The sequence below is a fragment of the Drosophila bipectinata genome, chromosome 2R (assembly GCF_030179905.1).
Source record: "Drosophila bipectinata strain 14024-0381.07 chromosome 2R, DbipHiC1v2, whole genome shotgun sequence".
NCBI classification, from domain to species: Eukaryota; Metazoa; Arthropoda; class Insecta; order Diptera; family Drosophilidae; genus Drosophila; species Drosophila bipectinata.
The window spans coordinates 10,590,945-10,608,816 of record NC_091737.1 but is presented as its reverse complement, the minus strand read 5'-3'; the positions used below and the strand labels follow the sequence as shown (position 1 = coordinate 10,608,816).

The 17,872-nt window shown below is 42.7% G+C and overlaps 1 protein-coding gene across 10 annotated transcripts in view; it reads right to left on the bottom strand.

The window, feature by feature from the left end:
• Positions 1 to 17,872, bottom strand: part of Trpm (transient receptor potential cation channel, subfamily M) — a 47,900-nt gene that overhangs the window by 2,037 nt on the left and 27,991 nt on the right. For 6 of the 10 annotated variants that reach the window (XM_017252819.3, XM_070278582.1, XM_043210707.2 and 3 more), the window contains 23 exons: positions 16,678 to 16,834; positions 16,105 to 16,252; positions 14,998 to 15,184; positions 14,752 to 14,908; positions 14,519 to 14,620; positions 12,293 to 12,485; positions 12,032 to 12,221; positions 11,750 to 11,961; positions 11,540 to 11,692; positions 9,675 to 9,731; positions 8,391 to 8,540; positions 8,000 to 8,157; positions 7,605 to 7,795; positions 7,382 to 7,527; positions 3,999 to 4,098; positions 3,804 to 3,925; positions 3,544 to 3,667; positions 2,884 to 3,116; positions 2,079 to 2,378; positions 1,250 to 1,607; positions 868 to 1,065; positions 463 to 600; positions 59 to 216 (listed from right to left, as the gene is read on the bottom strand). In XM_017252819.3, coding sequence (XP_017108308.2) covers positions 59 to 216; positions 463 to 600; positions 868 to 1,065; positions 1,250 to 1,607; positions 2,079 to 2,378; positions 2,884 to 3,116; positions 3,544 to 3,667; positions 3,804 to 3,925; positions 3,999 to 4,098; positions 7,382 to 7,527; positions 7,605 to 7,795; positions 8,000 to 8,157; positions 8,391 to 8,540; positions 9,675 to 9,731; positions 11,540 to 11,692; positions 11,750 to 11,961; positions 12,032 to 12,221; positions 12,293 to 12,485; positions 14,519 to 14,620; positions 14,752 to 14,908; positions 14,998 to 15,184; positions 16,105 to 16,252; positions 16,678 to 16,834 — 3,932 coding nt within the window. Of the gene's footprint in view, positions 1 to 58; positions 217 to 462; positions 601 to 867; positions 1,066 to 1,249; positions 1,608 to 2,078; positions 2,379 to 2,883; positions 3,117 to 3,507; positions 3,668 to 3,803; positions 3,926 to 3,998; positions 4,099 to 7,381; positions 7,528 to 7,604; positions 7,796 to 7,999; positions 8,158 to 8,390; positions 8,541 to 9,674; positions 9,732 to 11,539; positions 11,693 to 11,749; positions 11,962 to 12,031; positions 12,222 to 12,292; positions 12,486 to 14,518; positions 14,621 to 14,751; positions 14,909 to 14,997; positions 15,185 to 16,104; positions 16,253 to 16,677; positions 16,835 to 17,872 lie in introns of those variants that run through there. The other 4 variants (XM_070278581.1, XM_070278580.1, XM_017252822.3 and 1 more) reach the window with 4 other exon arrangements.

Genomic DNA, 17,872 nt, shown 5'->3' with positions numbered 1-17,872 from the left:
AAGAGGAATGGAGATTTATTAGCGGGGAGGACTTGTTTAAATGCCAAAAATGATTAACCTCAAAGACCTGGGCACTGGCATCGATGGAGCCGCGTGCTTCAATCAGTCCCTCGAGAATCTTGTAGTCGTTCTCCTCGCACTCCTTCAGATGCTTCTTCTCCAGTGCTGCGGCCGCCTCGGCCCGTGACATTTCCGTCTTGGGGCGGTCCAGAGAAGCTGTCGAAGGCAATTAAGAGAAAGGCAAGCATGAAAAGGGTTGCACGAATGAAGGGATTCCAGCGGGAAATGAAGGATTTCCCTTCTTTTCTTTTGGAAGGCAGCGGAAGCAAGGCAATGATACGGGTAGTGCAGAGTCACCCGGTTAGTTATTGACACTCTGATGCGGATCACGGAGATGCTCGCAAGGCCTCGGGGTCGGGTCTGGTCGGATGAGAAAGCTCCTGTACTCCGGGGCGGCCTTACCTTTGTTGCTCTGCAGGGAGACGGTGGGCGATGCTATCATGTGGCAGACACTCTCCAGCTCGTCAGTGATCGAGGTGTACTCGCTGTGCAGTTTCAGCAAGATATTTCTGGAGGGTTTCGCATGCAATACTGATTTACCTAGAGTTCGTGGAGTTCGTGGTTAGGTTTGTCAGAGAGAAAAGATGTAGACTTGGACTCGGTTAATGGTCAAATGTTTAATGGCTAATTTCTGGTGGCCAAATCGTTTTGCTGGATTGGTTTGTTTGGGAACAGGGACGGGAGCAACTACTATTAGATGGGAATGGCGTGACGGGATTAGTAGCTTGAATTTAGAGCGCAAATCTAAAGGCCAAGTGGGAATGGGTGGATCATGGACGGCCCACTGGTTGCTGGATCTATACATACCCGGGTGTGGGGCAGCCGGGGCGTCCTTGTCGCTGTCCGGCTCCGATTGTGTGAGGCTCATCTGACGGCGCGACAGCGAGGCCAACTGGTTGAGGCTGATGTGCGACCTGTTGATGTCCGCCCCCGTCAGGGAGTACGTCTCCGAATTCCGGCGGCACAGGGATACAGTGCGCTGTCGCATCGCCCGGTGCCTGGCAGCTGTATGCGATTGAAAGAGTGATTTACTAAACAGATTCGCCACAGCAACGACTAACACAAATATAAATTACGGAATACCGAATACGGATAACGGATTACGGTTACGTTCTACGGTAGTAATAGAAACGGAAGGCAACACAACAGAAGAAGCGAGTGGTTGGTTATGTGGGGGCTAGGAAATTACCCTCAAAGCTGATGTCGGGAGCCGCATCGTCGGAGTTGTCGTTGTTGCCCAGCGGCGTCAGGGTGTCCTTGCTCTCCGTGCTGGCACCAGTGTCCTGGCGCACAGTGACATACGGTGTTCGCTTCACAGTCTCGCAGGTCGAGGGACGTTGCGAAAGTGGCAGATAGAGGTCCGAGTCCGCCTCCGATACCATTGACGCCTTGCGCACCATCTGTTCGTTGAGTGCCTCCCGGGACTTGACCACCTCGTCCGGTTCCTCGGGCAGGGGCACCACCTCGAAGTGGGTGCCCTCGTCGAGGATGTAGGCATCTGGCCGGACTTCGGTCAGCGAGCGATTGAAACGCCTCCGTGTGGTCACCTGCAGGACGAACATTTTCCAATAAATAAAGGTGCACTCGGAAAAGTTGGAGACACAAAGATTGGGTTATCTTACAGGATTGTCACAGCTCAAAAAAGGGAATTTGCAGTAAATGTTTTTCAAGCTATACGATTCCTTTAATAGGAAAATAGGTACTTGTTAAACATAGATAGTTAAAGTAGTTGAATTATTTAAATATTTACAAAATATTAAAAGATTTTAAAGCAATTATATTGGCAAGCGTAAAGGTTGATATTAAGATGATATAAAAAACTCGAAGTATATGAGGAATTGTCTAATTCTTTCAGTTTTATTATTTGGATTTATTTCCTTGCCCAACTAGATGGCCAGGCAAATAAACCAGCTACAAATTAAACAAAACTATAATTCAATAAATGCAATTTTTTGGTTCAGTGAGCTTCTATATGAAAATTGTTTTCTCTACTTCGCAAATATGTAACTCAAACGCACCTGCAGCGAATTTAAATTCAGTCCAGCGCCCAGTGTCAAAGCTCCACCCCCACCGCCTCCATTGCCACCATTGCCGCCAGGACCTCCTCCGCCTCCGGCTCCACCAATGCCTCCACCGCCTTCGGTGTCCGACATTGAAATGGTGCGCATGCGGTGCAACTCCCCCGGAATGTTTATCGTCGAGCCGCGCAAATCATCCGTGCCGGCAGTGTGTGTGGACATGAAACGATGTATGACCGCCAGGTGGGATAGTATCTGCTCCGAGGACTCCTCCATCTTTCGCAGACGGAACTCAATGTTCTGTGAAGTTTTCAGGAAGAAAATGTGTTCATTATTTTAATGGAATATTATTGATTGAAAGACTTAGATATTGCCATAGAAAACCCCCAATTAATATGATATTCAAGATTCTATTGCAATTTAATGTCATTCGAACAACTAAGCTTAAACAATAGTTGGCAAATAATGGACAAGTTCAAAAGTAGATGCCACATTACACCATCAGTATCACATGGCATTTCAACAATTACTCTGTTTGTTTCCCAGCTTAGGGAAAACAATGCCAGTGGAACAAATGGTCGTGAAAGGAATCGTGCAATGGCAGGACTGCACACACTGGTCATCCGGACGTGTCCAATTTTCAATTCGAATGGGAAGACGTGCTGTCAGTACCCATGTCAGCTTGGTAAACACGAATCACACACGAAATTTACATAAGAATCCGGACACCAGATTGGGATGTTAAAGTGTATGGGGGGTGGACTGTCGCAGTAAAGGACTAAAGTGCCAGATGATGGCTACCCACCTGAACGGTGGCGGTCTGAATGTTCTCCTTTTGATTGATGTCCTCGATTTTCTGGGCCATCGTCTCCACACGCTCGGTGGTGTTCTTCACCCGCTCATCGGTCGACTGGTTGAGGATGATTTCCTGTTCGTGGAAGAAGCCCTCGACGCACTCCTCCTCGAAGTCGTACAGCCGCTCCAGGTCGTCCTTTTCCAGGAAGAGCTTGAGACCATTGTCCCGCTGCACCTCCAATCCTGCGAAATGTCGATCAAGATGACACAAGTGGCAGGAGATTATGGGAAGTAAGAGGGTGGTTAGTCAACAATAACAGCATCTCCATGCCATGGGGGAATTGTATATCACAATGGAATCATAATTCGCACGAAATTATTGGACATAACCCAATTAGGAGGTGTGGTTATTGTTGTTTTGCAAAGGTGGCACAGAATTGATATCAATACAATAGAGAGAAGGCATAGGTGGCGTATACGTAATGCGTAATGCAGTTAGTAACACAGACACACACATAGAGTCGAAGTTCAAGTTGCAAGTTGTTGTTGGGGCAGGCACGCAGGGAGAAAATGAGATATTTGTACATTATTTTTGCTCAGCTGGCCAGAAAGCATTCGGATACGATTGACTCACAGGGAACAAAGCTAAACTTGCTCATCCCGGGCTCACCTTTCGCCTTTCGCACACAGTACTTGAGCAGGGAGTAGAAGTGGCACAGGAAGATGAACGGCGGCGGCAGGACGGGCTTCTGCTGGTACTCCATCACGACGGTGAATCGCTGGAACATCCACACCTGCCAGGAGCACAAAAAAAAAACGGAGCCAAGTCAGCCATGTCAGCGTTTTAAAAATGATTGTGAAAGAGATTCTAATAGATGTCCTTTTGTGTCAATTATCTCCATTGAGATCCCCCGCACTGATCTCACTCACCTGGTGTGACACCGAGTTGACCTCGTTGAAGATATTATTGAACACGGCGATGAGGAGATTTATAAGCAAAATATTGGCAATCAACAGATACATGGACATCGTTATCGGCGTCACCCAATGTCCTGTAATCCAATTAGTGAAGGTGTGTAAAAAATACAATTTTTTTTTTGCCGCCCGGACCGGCTTAATACTCACCCGTAACGCAGCTCGGCTGGCTGGGATTCTCGCCGCAGGGAGGGTCTATGTCGCCGGCGAACACCTCTCCGTACAACATAAAGTATGGTTGGAAGGTGACCTGGACAACGATAAATTAAAATCACCAATAAACCGGCATCTGATGGACTGGCAATGGGTGGCCAATGGCAATGTCGAATGGGGTGTGGGATGTGGGGTGTTGGGTGGGGGATGTGGAATGTGAATGTGGGGGGCAGGACATCGCCATCGCCATTGCCACCGAAACAAGAAATGGCCGTCCGGGCGTAATTCAATTTTCGCCCGTCGTCCAACATTAATGCAATTTTTACATACACATCGAAACAGTGTGTGTTTGTGTTTTTGGTTCCCAGCAGTTCGGCTGGTGGCAATAGTTCTTTTTGGGTATGGATTTGGGTACTCTTTTGTGGGTACCCATATCGCTTACTATTGGTATAGCGGCTTGGGTACTCTCTGCTTCATGTCTTTTTTGTATAACGCTGCGAGTATATACTTTGGTACTCCTTTTGGGTACGACGGTCGGACCACCACAAAGCGCAAACGAAAATCTTCTCTTTTTTTGATTTTTGCTTCAGTATAACTTGAGCATATTTGGTGACACGACGTGAAAGTGTGGTAAATAATAAATAAATAATAAAAACACTAAATAAATATTAATAATACCCTCTGCAAGGGTATAAAACAGTGACAGTGAAACAGTGATAAAAAAAGGATAAACAAGGTAATAATTATAATTATGGTTTGCAAAAGAGAAAAGAATTTATTTTCAGGCGTCAATTATAAGGCATTTGTTGCAGCCCTGGTGAAGTTGCCAGAAATTTAAAAAATATGCTAAGCGATTCCTTAATGATGGAGTATAAAGTCATTAAAAACAGCGCGAAATGTATATTTAGCACTACTTGGTAAGAATTTAAAAAAAATATTGGTTTAAATTTTAATAATGATTTTTTTTTATAATATTAGATGTAATTTCTGCGGATGGCGGCAATGGAAATATGCCTCAAACAACAACAACAACACATAATTTTCGCACACGTAACACATAAGTATTTTTAAGCCAAATAAAATGGTGTAGTTCTGTGAATTTCTGATAAGTAAAATAATTTTATAAATTTTTAAAAATGAATTAAATGTATTTCTATAATATTTAATAATTTTATACATAATAAAAAACAAAAATTTATAAGAAAAAAAAATCTTTTTCTGGGTATGTAAATCGCTGTCCCTTGGTAGATACCCAAGTGGCTATACTGTATAGAGTACCCAATTCCGTACCTAAATCGATGTCCCTTAGTAGTATGTATTTGGGTACTCCTTTTGGGTACCCCAATTCGATACTCATTGGTATACGAAGAGGTGACGATTGTACACCGCCTATGACATGCCTTAGTTAAATTCGCCTCTGAAATACATGTCTTAGGTATTGACTGGTGGGTACTCGTCTACCCCAGGGGCATAGTGAATTCGACACCCATGCACTAGTGCGGCGAACTGCTGGGTTATTTTTAGCCACCACTTGTCAGTGGCAGTGTGGGTGTGGAGGTGTAGGTGTGTGGGGTTGGATGCAATATAGTTTCAATTCTAATTTTCCAGGACATTTCTTTTGAAATTGGAACCAGCATGCTATGTATAGACACAGAGTACACGATTCTCTTGTGAACTGGGGGTCCCCATCTTATTAACATATCACAGCTGGATCTGGAGCAAGATTAATTGGGGGAGCCTTGATTAAAATTCAAGCATTCCACCTGACTAATCGCAATTGCCTTAAAACTAGTCATTCATTAGGAAAACATCAATGATTTCGATTTAGTCAGCCAGTCAGCCTGGGGATAAGTATTTGCATATCGAGAATGCACTAGGACATGGCCATGCGAGGATATTCATAAATAAATTGTGCAGAGAAAAGTAAAATATTCAAAAGCGAAAACAGAGTACACACATTTACCTAAAAGAGGCTAAAATAGTTTGGCTAAATACTCAGTATTGTACAACATGCAGTGGAAATATAATGCTTGGGGTCAAAGTTCGGCTAAAGCCGAAGTTGGCCTTACCCTTGCAAATGTCCATAAACTTTAATTAAAACTTTGCAAGAGTTTTCAAATAATAATTTTGGAGCAGAAATAAGCGAAAGAGACAACTGGAGGGCAAGAGAGAGAGAAGGGTATAGAAAGACAGAAAAATCGATAAAAGTTTTGGGGGGAATTATAGTCTTATAGAACTTTAAAAAGGGAAAGGGTGGTAGAGTCCACAACCAAAAAATACAATACTTGACACACTGATCTCCATCAAGACACAACAACAACTATAGACCACACGAATATGCAGCATATATATTATAATTTCTTTTTTTTTTTTCGTATATAATATTTGGGAAGACGCAGCTAGAGCATTCTACAGTCGGCTCTCTAAATAAGCAAACCAATTTCAGACACATCTGGCTTTACATTTGTCAAGTTGCCGCTGGCCAAATTCGAGGGCTCATTGTATGTTGCAGTTGTTGCAGCAGCAGCATCGGAATCAGAGTCAGCAGATGTTGCATTGGGTGCTGTGGGTGTTGCAGGTGTTGGCATTGGTGGCGATGGCATTGCGGTGCTTGTAGAGGTGCTGCCACTGGCGGCTGCATGGCCCCGGTGGTAGCCGGCGGCAAAGGAGCTCGAGCTGGAACTGAAATGCGGTCCAAAGGCAGCTCCTCGGGCATTATGCGACCGGGTATTGTGACCCAAAGCACCTAAAAATCCTGGGGCCACTATCGAGCCGGCAATAACCTGGCATACAGGCGGTTATTTGGCGCAAAAACGAAACAATCAAAAAGCGAATCGAATGCATAGTTGATGGCAAAGTGGCAGGTGAAAGTGGCAGAGTGACAGTGAAAGTGAAAGTGAGAGTGAGAATGTTTGTTTGGGGAACAGAAAATGACAGAAAGAAAGAAAGAAGAGTATACAAAATGCGAGACAGTCAATTTTTGTGACTTTTCACTTAGTTCTAAGTATGTATTATTAGTATATGGAATCTTTTGAAAAATTGAACTACTTAATTTAAAATGTGGATGGTATCGAGAGCACCAATCGACCAAACTACGTAAAAAATGTTCGCTTGCACCACTACTGAGGAACCAGGCAGGCCAAAAACTTGCTTTGCTTGCTATTTTAAGTAAATGTATGTACTCCGCTTCGTTAATGATATATTTTTTATGTTATTTTGAATTTTATTGTAAAAGCTGCAAAGAAATCACGAAACCCACACTTTTAGATGGTGGCGTGTGCTTTTAGATGAGTCAGACATTCGCACATACACTCAGACCAAAGGGTTAGTTTATTTACAGGATCTTGGCAGGACCATCGACTCGCTGAGAGCTAACTCACCTCTTTGATGAGACCCCAAGTGGGCTGCTTGTCGGGAAAGAGGATGGCCTGTCGACTAACGCCAAAGCTCATCAGGACGACGGCCAAGAGGACCACGAAATATATCATGTTCTTGACCATTTTACCCATCATGGTGACCAGGGGACCTTTCAAGATTATAGATTTTAAAATGTATACTTTTAAGTGACATTTCTCCTTGACATTTTTTTCCCTTAAAACTCACCCAGATACTTATTGACACCCAGGATATTAAGGATGCGCAGGTACCAGTAGATGCTGTCCACACAGTAAATGACTCGTCCAATATCCATCGTATTGAAACGAAAGCGAAATGTCAATCCGATGAGAAAGAGTATTATGGCAGCGCCGTCGCACGGATTCCACATATTCCACGCCCACACCGAGAATTTATGCCTGCCGGGTTCGTATTAAGGGAAACCCATCGACGTCGCAGGATGGAGCATTAATTCAAGCGTGATAGGCGCATATTGGAGAATGGAAAGAAAAAAGTAATCGAAATGCGCACAACTGTGAAATCTGGCAGCCTTTAGCTTCATTTGCACTCATCGCCAGATGCAATTAAACACCATTCAATGAGATACATAGTCGTTCACTTACGTAATGGCCACAGGTTCCGAGGATATTATTTCCCGCACCTTCTCAAAACCCAGGGTGGTGATGTATGCTATGGAGTACCACTCCTGCCACCTCGGCATCGGTTCCATCTTCACCAGCACCGTGAAGGAGAACATTATCAGAAAGAACATGTAGGCAATCTACAAAAAAAAGGAGGCGGTAACATATTGCCATAAACAAGGAAAATATACCGCAAAAATAATTAAAAAAGGTTACAAGATGGTACACTTAGAAAAACTTAACTATTTTTCATCAAGCACTAAGAACTAAAACTATTTAAAAATCCTCGAACAATTTTCCGAAAGTGTACTAAAATCGGAAATTAAACACACTACCCCCTAGCTACCCTAGGATAGTAATTTCCGCCACTTACCGAATCGGCCCAGAACTTGGTAATGGGTGCCGTGTAGAACTCGTAGAACTTCTTCTTCAGGCGGAGTGGCTGGTGCTGCTTAACCTCGTTGTACTCGGAGAGATTAAAGAACTCCCTGAACTGGGCAGGATCCGAGTCCGTGAGCGAGACCTACGAGGATAAAGGACGATGGGTTTTAGTTTTCCGCTATGGCTGAGCGTTCTCGGCGGATGCGAAGTAGCTTTCAATAAATTCATATACATATACGGAGGGTATATATATTTTGGCTTAATTAAATCATCAATGTGCAATGAACATTCAAAGGGGGAGGGCCTCGTGAGGATATTGTACATTGGGGAATTGCGTATACGCCTCGTTGAATCGGCGTGTCAAATGTGATTTGGTTTGCTTTTTCTAATTAATTTGCGCTGGTGTTTAAGGATCCATTGCTATTTTGCTATTTATATGCGTGTTTAGTTTTAGCAGACAAAACATGCAGAACAAGTTAATTAATTGAAGCTGAGTACAAAACAAAATGGCAATTCGCCACCAGGAGGGGTCTTTAATACTGATGGTGCTGACAAAAAAAATTAGCATAAAGAGCTACCATAGAGCTACTGATTAAAATGGAGTTCGGTCTTAATAAAAGGTGATATATTGAATTTGCATATTTTGCTAAGAATACGAAGCTACGAAATGCGCATTCCAAGAGGAATAAAATCAGATAAACTATTATACCAAAAAGCAAGTTACAGAAATGCCATTGAATTCAATAAAAAATAGGATAAATCTGTATTATAAGGAAAATAAAGGTATTCTTGAGGGAGAGAAAAAAAAACTGAAATACGGGTTCAACTAACTTTGGAGGGCTGTTCTTCCGCTCCAGCAGTGAGATTAACCTGCAAAATTGATACGTTACAAGTACTGGGGCATTAGAATTTGCATGTGTGGCGGGATATGTTTCTATTTATTTCTATTTATATATATGTCTGGTGTGTGTTGTACTGGATGTGCTTGATGTTTGATACCGCGTAGGTATTGTTTTCTAGGGGTTTTCACCTACGGGACGAGCTACAATTGCGTAAACAGAAGAAAAAAGAAAATTCTTTCCAAGGGGAGAAAACGGCATTTCGTTCTTATTTCTTTTATGGTTGAGGAAAATTGCAGTCATATCGCATTCTGAGCCGAAGGATTCAATGCCAAAAAAAAAGATATATATATAAATATACGAGTAGAGGTGTATGAAAGGCGGTATGTGTCGGTATTGTTTGGTGTGTCCTTTTTTTTTTTGTTGGAGTTACTCACTTTGCCATTTTCGTGTACTTTTGTATCGCGCACTGAGTAAGTATCCGCCAATAGAGCCTGGAACAATTTACGCACATTTTTCGCATTTATCAGATAGGGAATTCACTCTTTAGTTATACTTTCTAAACTATTTTTGCAGTGATCTTTGCACAGAAATACTTGAGAGTTGAGAGAGAGATGAAGGGGTGTAAGAGTAAGATACGTGGGTGTTCTATTTTATGTGTGTGTTGCGGGAAATGTTTTTGTAGTTACAGAATATTGAATACATATTTTCCAATAAATTTTCGACACAAACATAGAGGCATTCCGAAAGGTATTTACAGCGTTGTGTGTGTGTGTTTGTATTTGCCAAATTTAAACAAACTACCAAAACCTAATAGATTTTAATTTGATTCTGCGATTAAAGGATTTTCGCCAGAGCCCGAGACAGAACCAGACCCAGTCCAAGTCCCGGTACCACCCTCAGTCCTCTCCACAGGAGGTAATGTATTCATGTGTGTAGTAGATATACAGTGAGTTTGTGCAGTTGCCGTGTAACTGAAGAACAATATTTGCAAAAGTGCAAAGCTTCTGCCACTGACTGCCGGAGTGCCGTTCCACATAGCATGGTACTAGTGTCGACACAGTGTAGTGGTATATGATGTTTGGTTTTCCCAACCAAGCGGTTGGTTGGATGAATGGGATGTGGTGGTTCCGAGATTATAACTTAATTGAACTTTAAACCAAGCTCGAAGTAATAGACGGCTGGTATGGCTGGTAATGATTTTCATTACACTGCTAATGGAAATTCGCACTCAATTGGATATAAGCGAGGGGTGGATGGAGGGAAGGACTTTAAAATTTAATGGGAGGCATTAGAAGCAAAAGCTACTCAAATCTAACGAGGGTCACTTACATCTGTTGAATTGGCGACACTCTTGAACGAGGGCGAACTGTTTTCGGCTGGCATAAGCTTACACTTGAAAAAAGTATGTTTAAAGTTAGTGGAGGAACGTTTCCCGGACTATGAGACTATGGGATGAGCGCCATTAAATGAATTTTAAATGTAAGCTACACCATCCCCGAAGCTTGGGGCGAAACTATTTAACAAAATGAAGAAAATGGAGCAGCCACGTGGCGACTGTCGAATGGCTTTTCTAAAAATAATACAAATCACCCGGAAGAAAATCAATAAGAACCTTTTGAAGTAAATGATTCAGTTGGAAAGGCTTTAGTTTTTTTTTTAAATTAATGATAAACATACATTATGGTTGATGAATACATATTTTCGCCCATTTCAGTAGTATACTCTTCTGTCAAATTTTAATAAATGTTTCACACAAAATAACGAGACAGTTAAAGCACAAATAATTACCAAACATATAATCAAATAGAGAAATTCAGATCGATTTCATTAGCATACAGTACAGTATATCTCAGAAGAAAGAGACAGACAGAAAGACAGCGAAAGAGACAGCAAATAGAACATATAGTACGTGTGTGTGTAGATAGTTATATAGACGACTTGAACAGCAACAAGTAGTTGACTTAGATCGGATTGGTGGCTACTACCTTGTCGCGATTATTAGCACCCGCGCCCATCCTATATCTCAAGGAAATGGACCTTTTGGCTTTTAATAGGGCGCTCTATAAACAGATAGATTCGGATTTGGATAGCTTTCGGTTAGGATTATGATGAACAGCAGAGCGGTTAATGTTAAAAGTTAAATGGTTAGATTAGTTGAACAAATTGAAAAATAACTGAAAGCCGACACACAAATATGTAGGACTGGCACAGTACAGACAACGAAACCAAATAAAATCCATTGTTAGTAAGAAAGAAACAAAAGAACATCGACTTGAGATGGTCGAGATGGTAAAGATACCTCAGCATCCGGCTGGGAGCGGTCCGAGTCGTCGTTGTCCAGATTCTGGTTCTCCAGATGCTCCTCCTCGGTCTGCGGCATTTGCTGGAGCTCTTCCTTGGACTTAAAGTCCAGCTGCCTGATGTACAGTGGCATGACCAGACCCAGGATGACCTGTCACCGCAAAATAAGTGTTCTCCCAGGTCAGATTGGTTTGTGGCTTGTACTCACCTTGAAATTGGTGTTCTTGCGAGTGCGGAGACCACCCATCCAGAGATCCGCCAGGATAACCTGACTGCAGGGATGTGCCAGGAGGGCCCTGTGGTTGGCAGCCACGGCCAAGGACAGGCAGCTCTGGTTCGACCACGAATGCAGTTCGCAGGTGAGCAGGCGTTGAGCCTTCTCCGCATCCTGTCGGTAGCTGAAGTCCAGCAATTTGTTGCCTGAAAAATGTAAGAAAGGATTTGCCAGGCTTAAAATCTTATCCTACGAACTGCCAGCCAAGAGTCTTACCTTTACTCTCAAACTCCTTGGCATAGGAGCGCAGCTCCTCGTAAATCTCAGTGTCCAGATCGTCCTCGGCAGCCTCGTGAGCCATGGCCTTGTAAAGTTTACAGGCCACCAGTGACTTGGCCAGAGCCTCCTCGCCGTGTGTCCACATCAGCAGGGCCATCTGTTGCCGCTTGGTCAGCACGGCCCAGATCTAAGCAAGCAGCAGCGGGGACAACAGGGCGGATGGTTGATTTGAAAGTCTTGCAAAATATACGCACTTACCAGTAGCTCGTTGAAGGGAAACTCGAAGAGGGCCATCTCCGAGGTGAAGGGCAACAGGCCAGTGACCAGGCTGAGGGAATTGGCTCCGGCGTAGCGCTGGTACTGGTACGTCGAGGACTTGCGACAGGCATTTGCATAGCTGTTCATAACCTTGGCGTAGATGGGCCGGAATTTGCGGCGCGTGTAATAGGATCTGTGGGGTGGAAGAGGGTTGAGTTTCTCTATTTTTTTCTGAGTTTTTGGGCCTAATGCCATCCGACGATTTGCTTCAGTAATTTTGCATTGTATCAGCTTTCGAGTGGAGCTCAGTATTTTTTCCCTTTTTGATGGACATCCGCTGCTGCTGCAGCGGGACTTGAATAACAATGAAACGCCTCCATTTCAATTCAATTTTTTGTGCCGGGCTTGTCGACCATTGTTTGCGGACAGCTTAAGAGATTTTCATCGCCTAAATGTAAATGTAATTTTGTTTGTTTTTCTTTGAAAGGAAAAACTGTCGCCAACTGTCCTTTTTGAGTGACTGTAGTTTCATTTACTTTCCCAGCCCCCCGAGGCACCGGACCAGCCCTCTGAATTTATTGGCCTGGCAAATTTTTTTTGTTTTCGGGAACCTACACCTGCCGGCAGTTTACGGGCGTACAATTAAATTCAGGACATCAACAAAAGCGTCCATAAATTATTTATGACAAATAAAAGGCCAAATCAATTGACCTGAAGGCAACAAACCAGCAACAGGCCCAGGCAACTGGCAGCCGGAAAACTCATTCGCATTTTATGTTAATCAAATCACAAAACTTTAACGCTTTTAATTACGCCCAAGTTGGCAACACTTTGGGCAACCTGTTCCAGCTTCTGCTCCTGACATTCCCGACACAACACATTCAAGTGTCTACAGTCTAGAGTCTAGACATTGAAAAATATAACGCAGGAGGAGTAGTAGACGAGCTACCAAGCCAAAAATCAGGCCAGTAGGTAAGCCAGCCGACCGAGAAAAGGCCAAAGAACGACGAGTCCGGATCCGAAAACCCTAATTTAATATAAACACATCAGTTCTGACGCCGGCTCATTGCTTAGATAGCCTTTTGCCATTTAGATGGGCATTTGTCAGATAACTTTCAGCCGGGCCAGGTCCTTTGATTAAAGCCCAAAAAGTCAAATATCAAAGAAGCTGGTGGGAGGTTCGGCTTGGAGGACTGTTTTTTTGCCCATCATGTTCATTTGAACAAAGTTAGGAGATGATTTGCCAGTTTAGTGAGTTAGTTTGAGGCAGTAAGGGTTAATCCTACGAAAAAATCACCATTTAAGGAACTGCCACTAAACCGGTTTACACAACTTTATATAGTGTAGGGTTTTTCTCGTCCGATTTAATTAAATTGCACCCCGAGAAGCTAAAGTAAAGTGCAAAGATTGAAATGTTTAGTCAAGGCAACAAACACTTTTTGCATGACTTTTAATTAAATTGAGTAATTCCAGCCAGCGGTCAGTGGCTTGACCAACAACGGGTTTTTATTGAAACCACAAACCGTTTCTCGGGTCGTCAGTATCCCCAGACCCAGATCCAGAGCCCATAGTGGCCCCAACAGCCCCAGCCAGCCGCAACTTATGAGCGATATTAAACAGCATTGTGGTCGCCGGAGCGGCGGTAACTAAATTTAAGCAGCCACCGGGGTTTTTTTCGCCTTGCTGGCAAAATATTAATGCTGCATAATTAAGGAGGTCCTTTGCAGGCATCCGGCTCCTTTCGACTTTTGCCCTCCTTCACGTACATCAGCATGACAAAGCGAAGCAACCCTGCCTGGCAACCAGAAAACCAGCAACCATCAACCAACCAGCTCTTGTTAACTTGATGTGCAAACTTATTACATTTTCATGGACAAATTTTCAAAACATCAAATTTAATCCGCCACACTTTAAGGGCTTTGGAGTCAGTTCCTGGAATGGCGGGAAAAGGCTTCTCTCTCAGCCCTTTCCCTTTCTCGAAAATAAAGCGTAAAACTTTTGGGTTCCGCAATTTCGAGGTGTCTTTCGCGGCACATTCGTTGCATTTTTCTCATCATTAATTTTGGTCATTTCTCTTTTTTAATTTACTTGAAATTACATTATCAGAAAAGTAAGTGACTCTTTCCCTTAACCTTTTTTGAAAAGGACTTTATAATAAAGTAGGAATGGCTGTTTGTCGGAGGCTATCCTTCTGAGACTATTCTTCAAATTTAGAAATACACTTACCGATATGCTCCACCCATTAGTTTATTGATCACCAGTCCAATGTCGTGGAGCGTGTAAATGTAGCCCTTGGGTATATGCGGTCGGACATCGCGCAGGATGTAACTAAAGGATGGCACAAGGACAATGTTGTTATTTGCATAGGCCGAAAGGAAAACATTTCAGGGCAATGGCAATGTACATATATACAGCATATACATGAGGTACTTTAATGAAAAGTCCGGCGAAAAACTCACCCCAGTGTATTGGCTGGACCGTGTTTTGTATTGTAGAGCTCCTCGAGGCGCGGTATTGTTAAAAATTTCTTCATCGAAACGCCGTTCTCCAAGAGTAATTTGACAAAATCGATTCTATCGTGTTCCAGGGCCTGCATCATGGCCTCGTCCAACGCGCCTGAGGGTGATATATATTTTTTGAAATTTGAATAAATGCAAAAAAGGGGAAGGGAGATGGAAATGGAGAGGCGACGGCCTCCAACCCACCGTTGGGCCATTCCTGTCCATAGACGAATATCTCGCTGCGCGCTATGTCCACCCGGTTCCATGTCAGGGCCAGGCTCAATTGCTCCGGAGGACTCAAATGCTGCGACTTGAAGAGGGCCGTTAAGATGGTTTGATCCAGCTCCTGTGCCTCGCCCTCGGGCTTTTCCTGTATGCGAAAGACGGTAATCTGGCGGAGAAATTGAAAAATAAAAAAAATGTACATAAAACCCAAAGTATCTTTTAATGTAGCCCCCCATTGCCCATAATTTGTTTGCCTAGCCCTAGTCCTGGCCTAAAATTCTAACAAAAAATTAGAAAGAACGAACGAATAAAACGAGCCTCTGGCAAGGACATGCTAGATCCCACAGTGGCTTCGTTCTCATTCAAAAACCAATTAAAATCTTAATAACATCTGCGGCGGAATTGACGAAATGCCAGCCACTTTTGGCCTACTCTCCGAAAAGTCACAGGAAACTGGGTTTTCAAAATCGGCATGAGGCATGCGGCAAGTGGCAAGCGGCAAGCGGTGATTTAAAATTCATTACACGTTCAATTGAATTTTGTAGCCTAATTATTTCAACGGGTCTACGAGCATTAATTAAAAATTTAAATCGCGGGTGCCAGCGTAAAAGTCTCAAGTGATTGAAAACTTCGTACACAGCCTCACACTCTCCCTCATTTAAATCTCCAATCTTCCCAGGTAACTTAATTGAGCAAAGCTCTCCTCGGCTCCAGGTTATGGGATTTTAATTGATGGCTCATACCTATAAATAATTCACCTGGGGCCGACACCAGCTTTTAAAACTATGTTTGGGGGTAACCGCTTTAAAACAATTTTATGCCAAAGGCTTCTTCGGGAAATATTCGTGGAAAAGGCACCTCCTTTAAAGGCACGCTTCTCTTATTTGAGAGAATTTTTTATCAATTTCCTGTTCCTAGAATTCTTTGTTTTACATTTGTAAAAAGGGAGAGCAAGATTCTATATAATATTGAGCTTTATTTGATTATTTCAATGCCCTTTTTAATTAAAATCAAACCCCTTTCCTTGCTCACTATTTTCATTTTCCATTTGAATAATTCAATTACAGTCTCTCGACTAAAACTTACCAGATTTTTGTTGCGGGTACACTGAAGCAGTTCCTGGTACAGCTTCTCGGATTGGTCCTGGCCCACTTCAAAGGTCTTCTGTATGGTACCCATGAGATAATCCCTCATGGACTCGAGCACCGGCTGCTCCTCCCCATCCGAGGCATATCTGCATAAAAAAATATTGTTAGAGACTGGCGGAGTGAATTGTCACAACTCGAGAGGGCGCCCAATTATTCTGACTAATTAAACAACAAAATTAAATGTGGCACACAAAAAGGTCCACCCGCCCCGGCGTAAGGTAAACACAACCCGACGCAGGACGTGGAGGAGGACTCCCCATTCCAGTTCCATTACCATTTGCCTTTTGTTTGTGTGTGCGGTGGTTGCGTTGCGTAAATTTAAATAATTTGCCAAATGTCGCATGCCTCACAACAACTGAACAGCAACAACAGACATAGTCGTGCCGGGTCAGAGGGCATGCCAACATATTCTTAATTAAATTTACACAAACTGTGGTTTCTCATTAAGTTGCCCCGGCATATGCTTTAATTTCGGGCATCTTAAAGCGAATATCTCTGAAACTATACTCACTTGTGGACGAAGGCAAGCAGGTCGGCGGCACGACCGGATCCATCGCACACGACCACCGGAACCGGCGGGGAATCCGTCACGTACTCGAGCACCGCACGTATCGTGTTGGTGCCGCCCTCGATCACCAGACAGACGACGGGCGTACTGGAATGTGTGACTGCAGCGGAAGGAGCACAGAAATTTTGGGATTAGATTCAGTCAACCCTCAGGGGCATGCAACACGAGCTAGGCAAATTCACACGAATGGTGCAGCTGCAACAGGTGGCCAGCCATCAACAGGTACACTCAAGCTTAGAATAGTTTTCCCACCTCAAACTTTATAAAACTTTTGAAGCATTTTTTAAAAATAGTACCTCAACTTTTTTACACAAGTAGTAATAGTTTTGAATTACGATTAAATAATAACTAAGGCTCTTAAAAAACCAACAAGAAATAATAACTTTTAAAGCAGCTCAAACCTAACATTGCATTTGCCGCTTAGTATATTTTAAAGGACATCCCAGAAAAATCAACTAAAAATCTAAAAAATATTTTGCATCCAGATTTTAATGCAGGTCAAAGGAAAATTGATCTAGAAATTTATTAAGGTATCCCTTTTAAGAAACGGATGATTTTTGGCCAAGATATAGCCATCCCAGGGGACCATATTGCCATCCCAGGCAAGTTTTAAATTTTTGAAGAGGACCCATCAGGAACTTTGACAAAAAATCTAAAAAATATTTTGTTTCCAGGTTTTAATAAAGTTTTAAAGAAAATTGATTTAGAAATCGATTAAGGTATCCCTTTTAAGAATCGGATGATTTTTGGCCAAGATATAGCCATCGCAGGGGACCATATTGCCATCCCAGACCACTTTCAAATTTTTGAAAGGAGTTCCCATCAGGAATTTTGACAAAAAATCTAAAAAATATTTTGTTTCCAGGTTTTAATGCAGTTTTAAAGAGAATCGATCTAGAAATCGATTAAAGTATCCCTTTCAAGAATCGGATGATTTTTGGCCAATATAAAAACTTTGTAGGGAGTCCTATTATCCTTTCAAGCATTTTTTTCCATTCTTTAAAGACCACCCTCGAAAACTTCAAGAGCTCTGCCATAAATAAATATATGTTGGTTTTTAAAAGGTTTCCCTCAAAAAAATGAATAAATAAAATCAAAATCAAAAACTATTCTTCGGAAATCCCAAATACATTTTAAT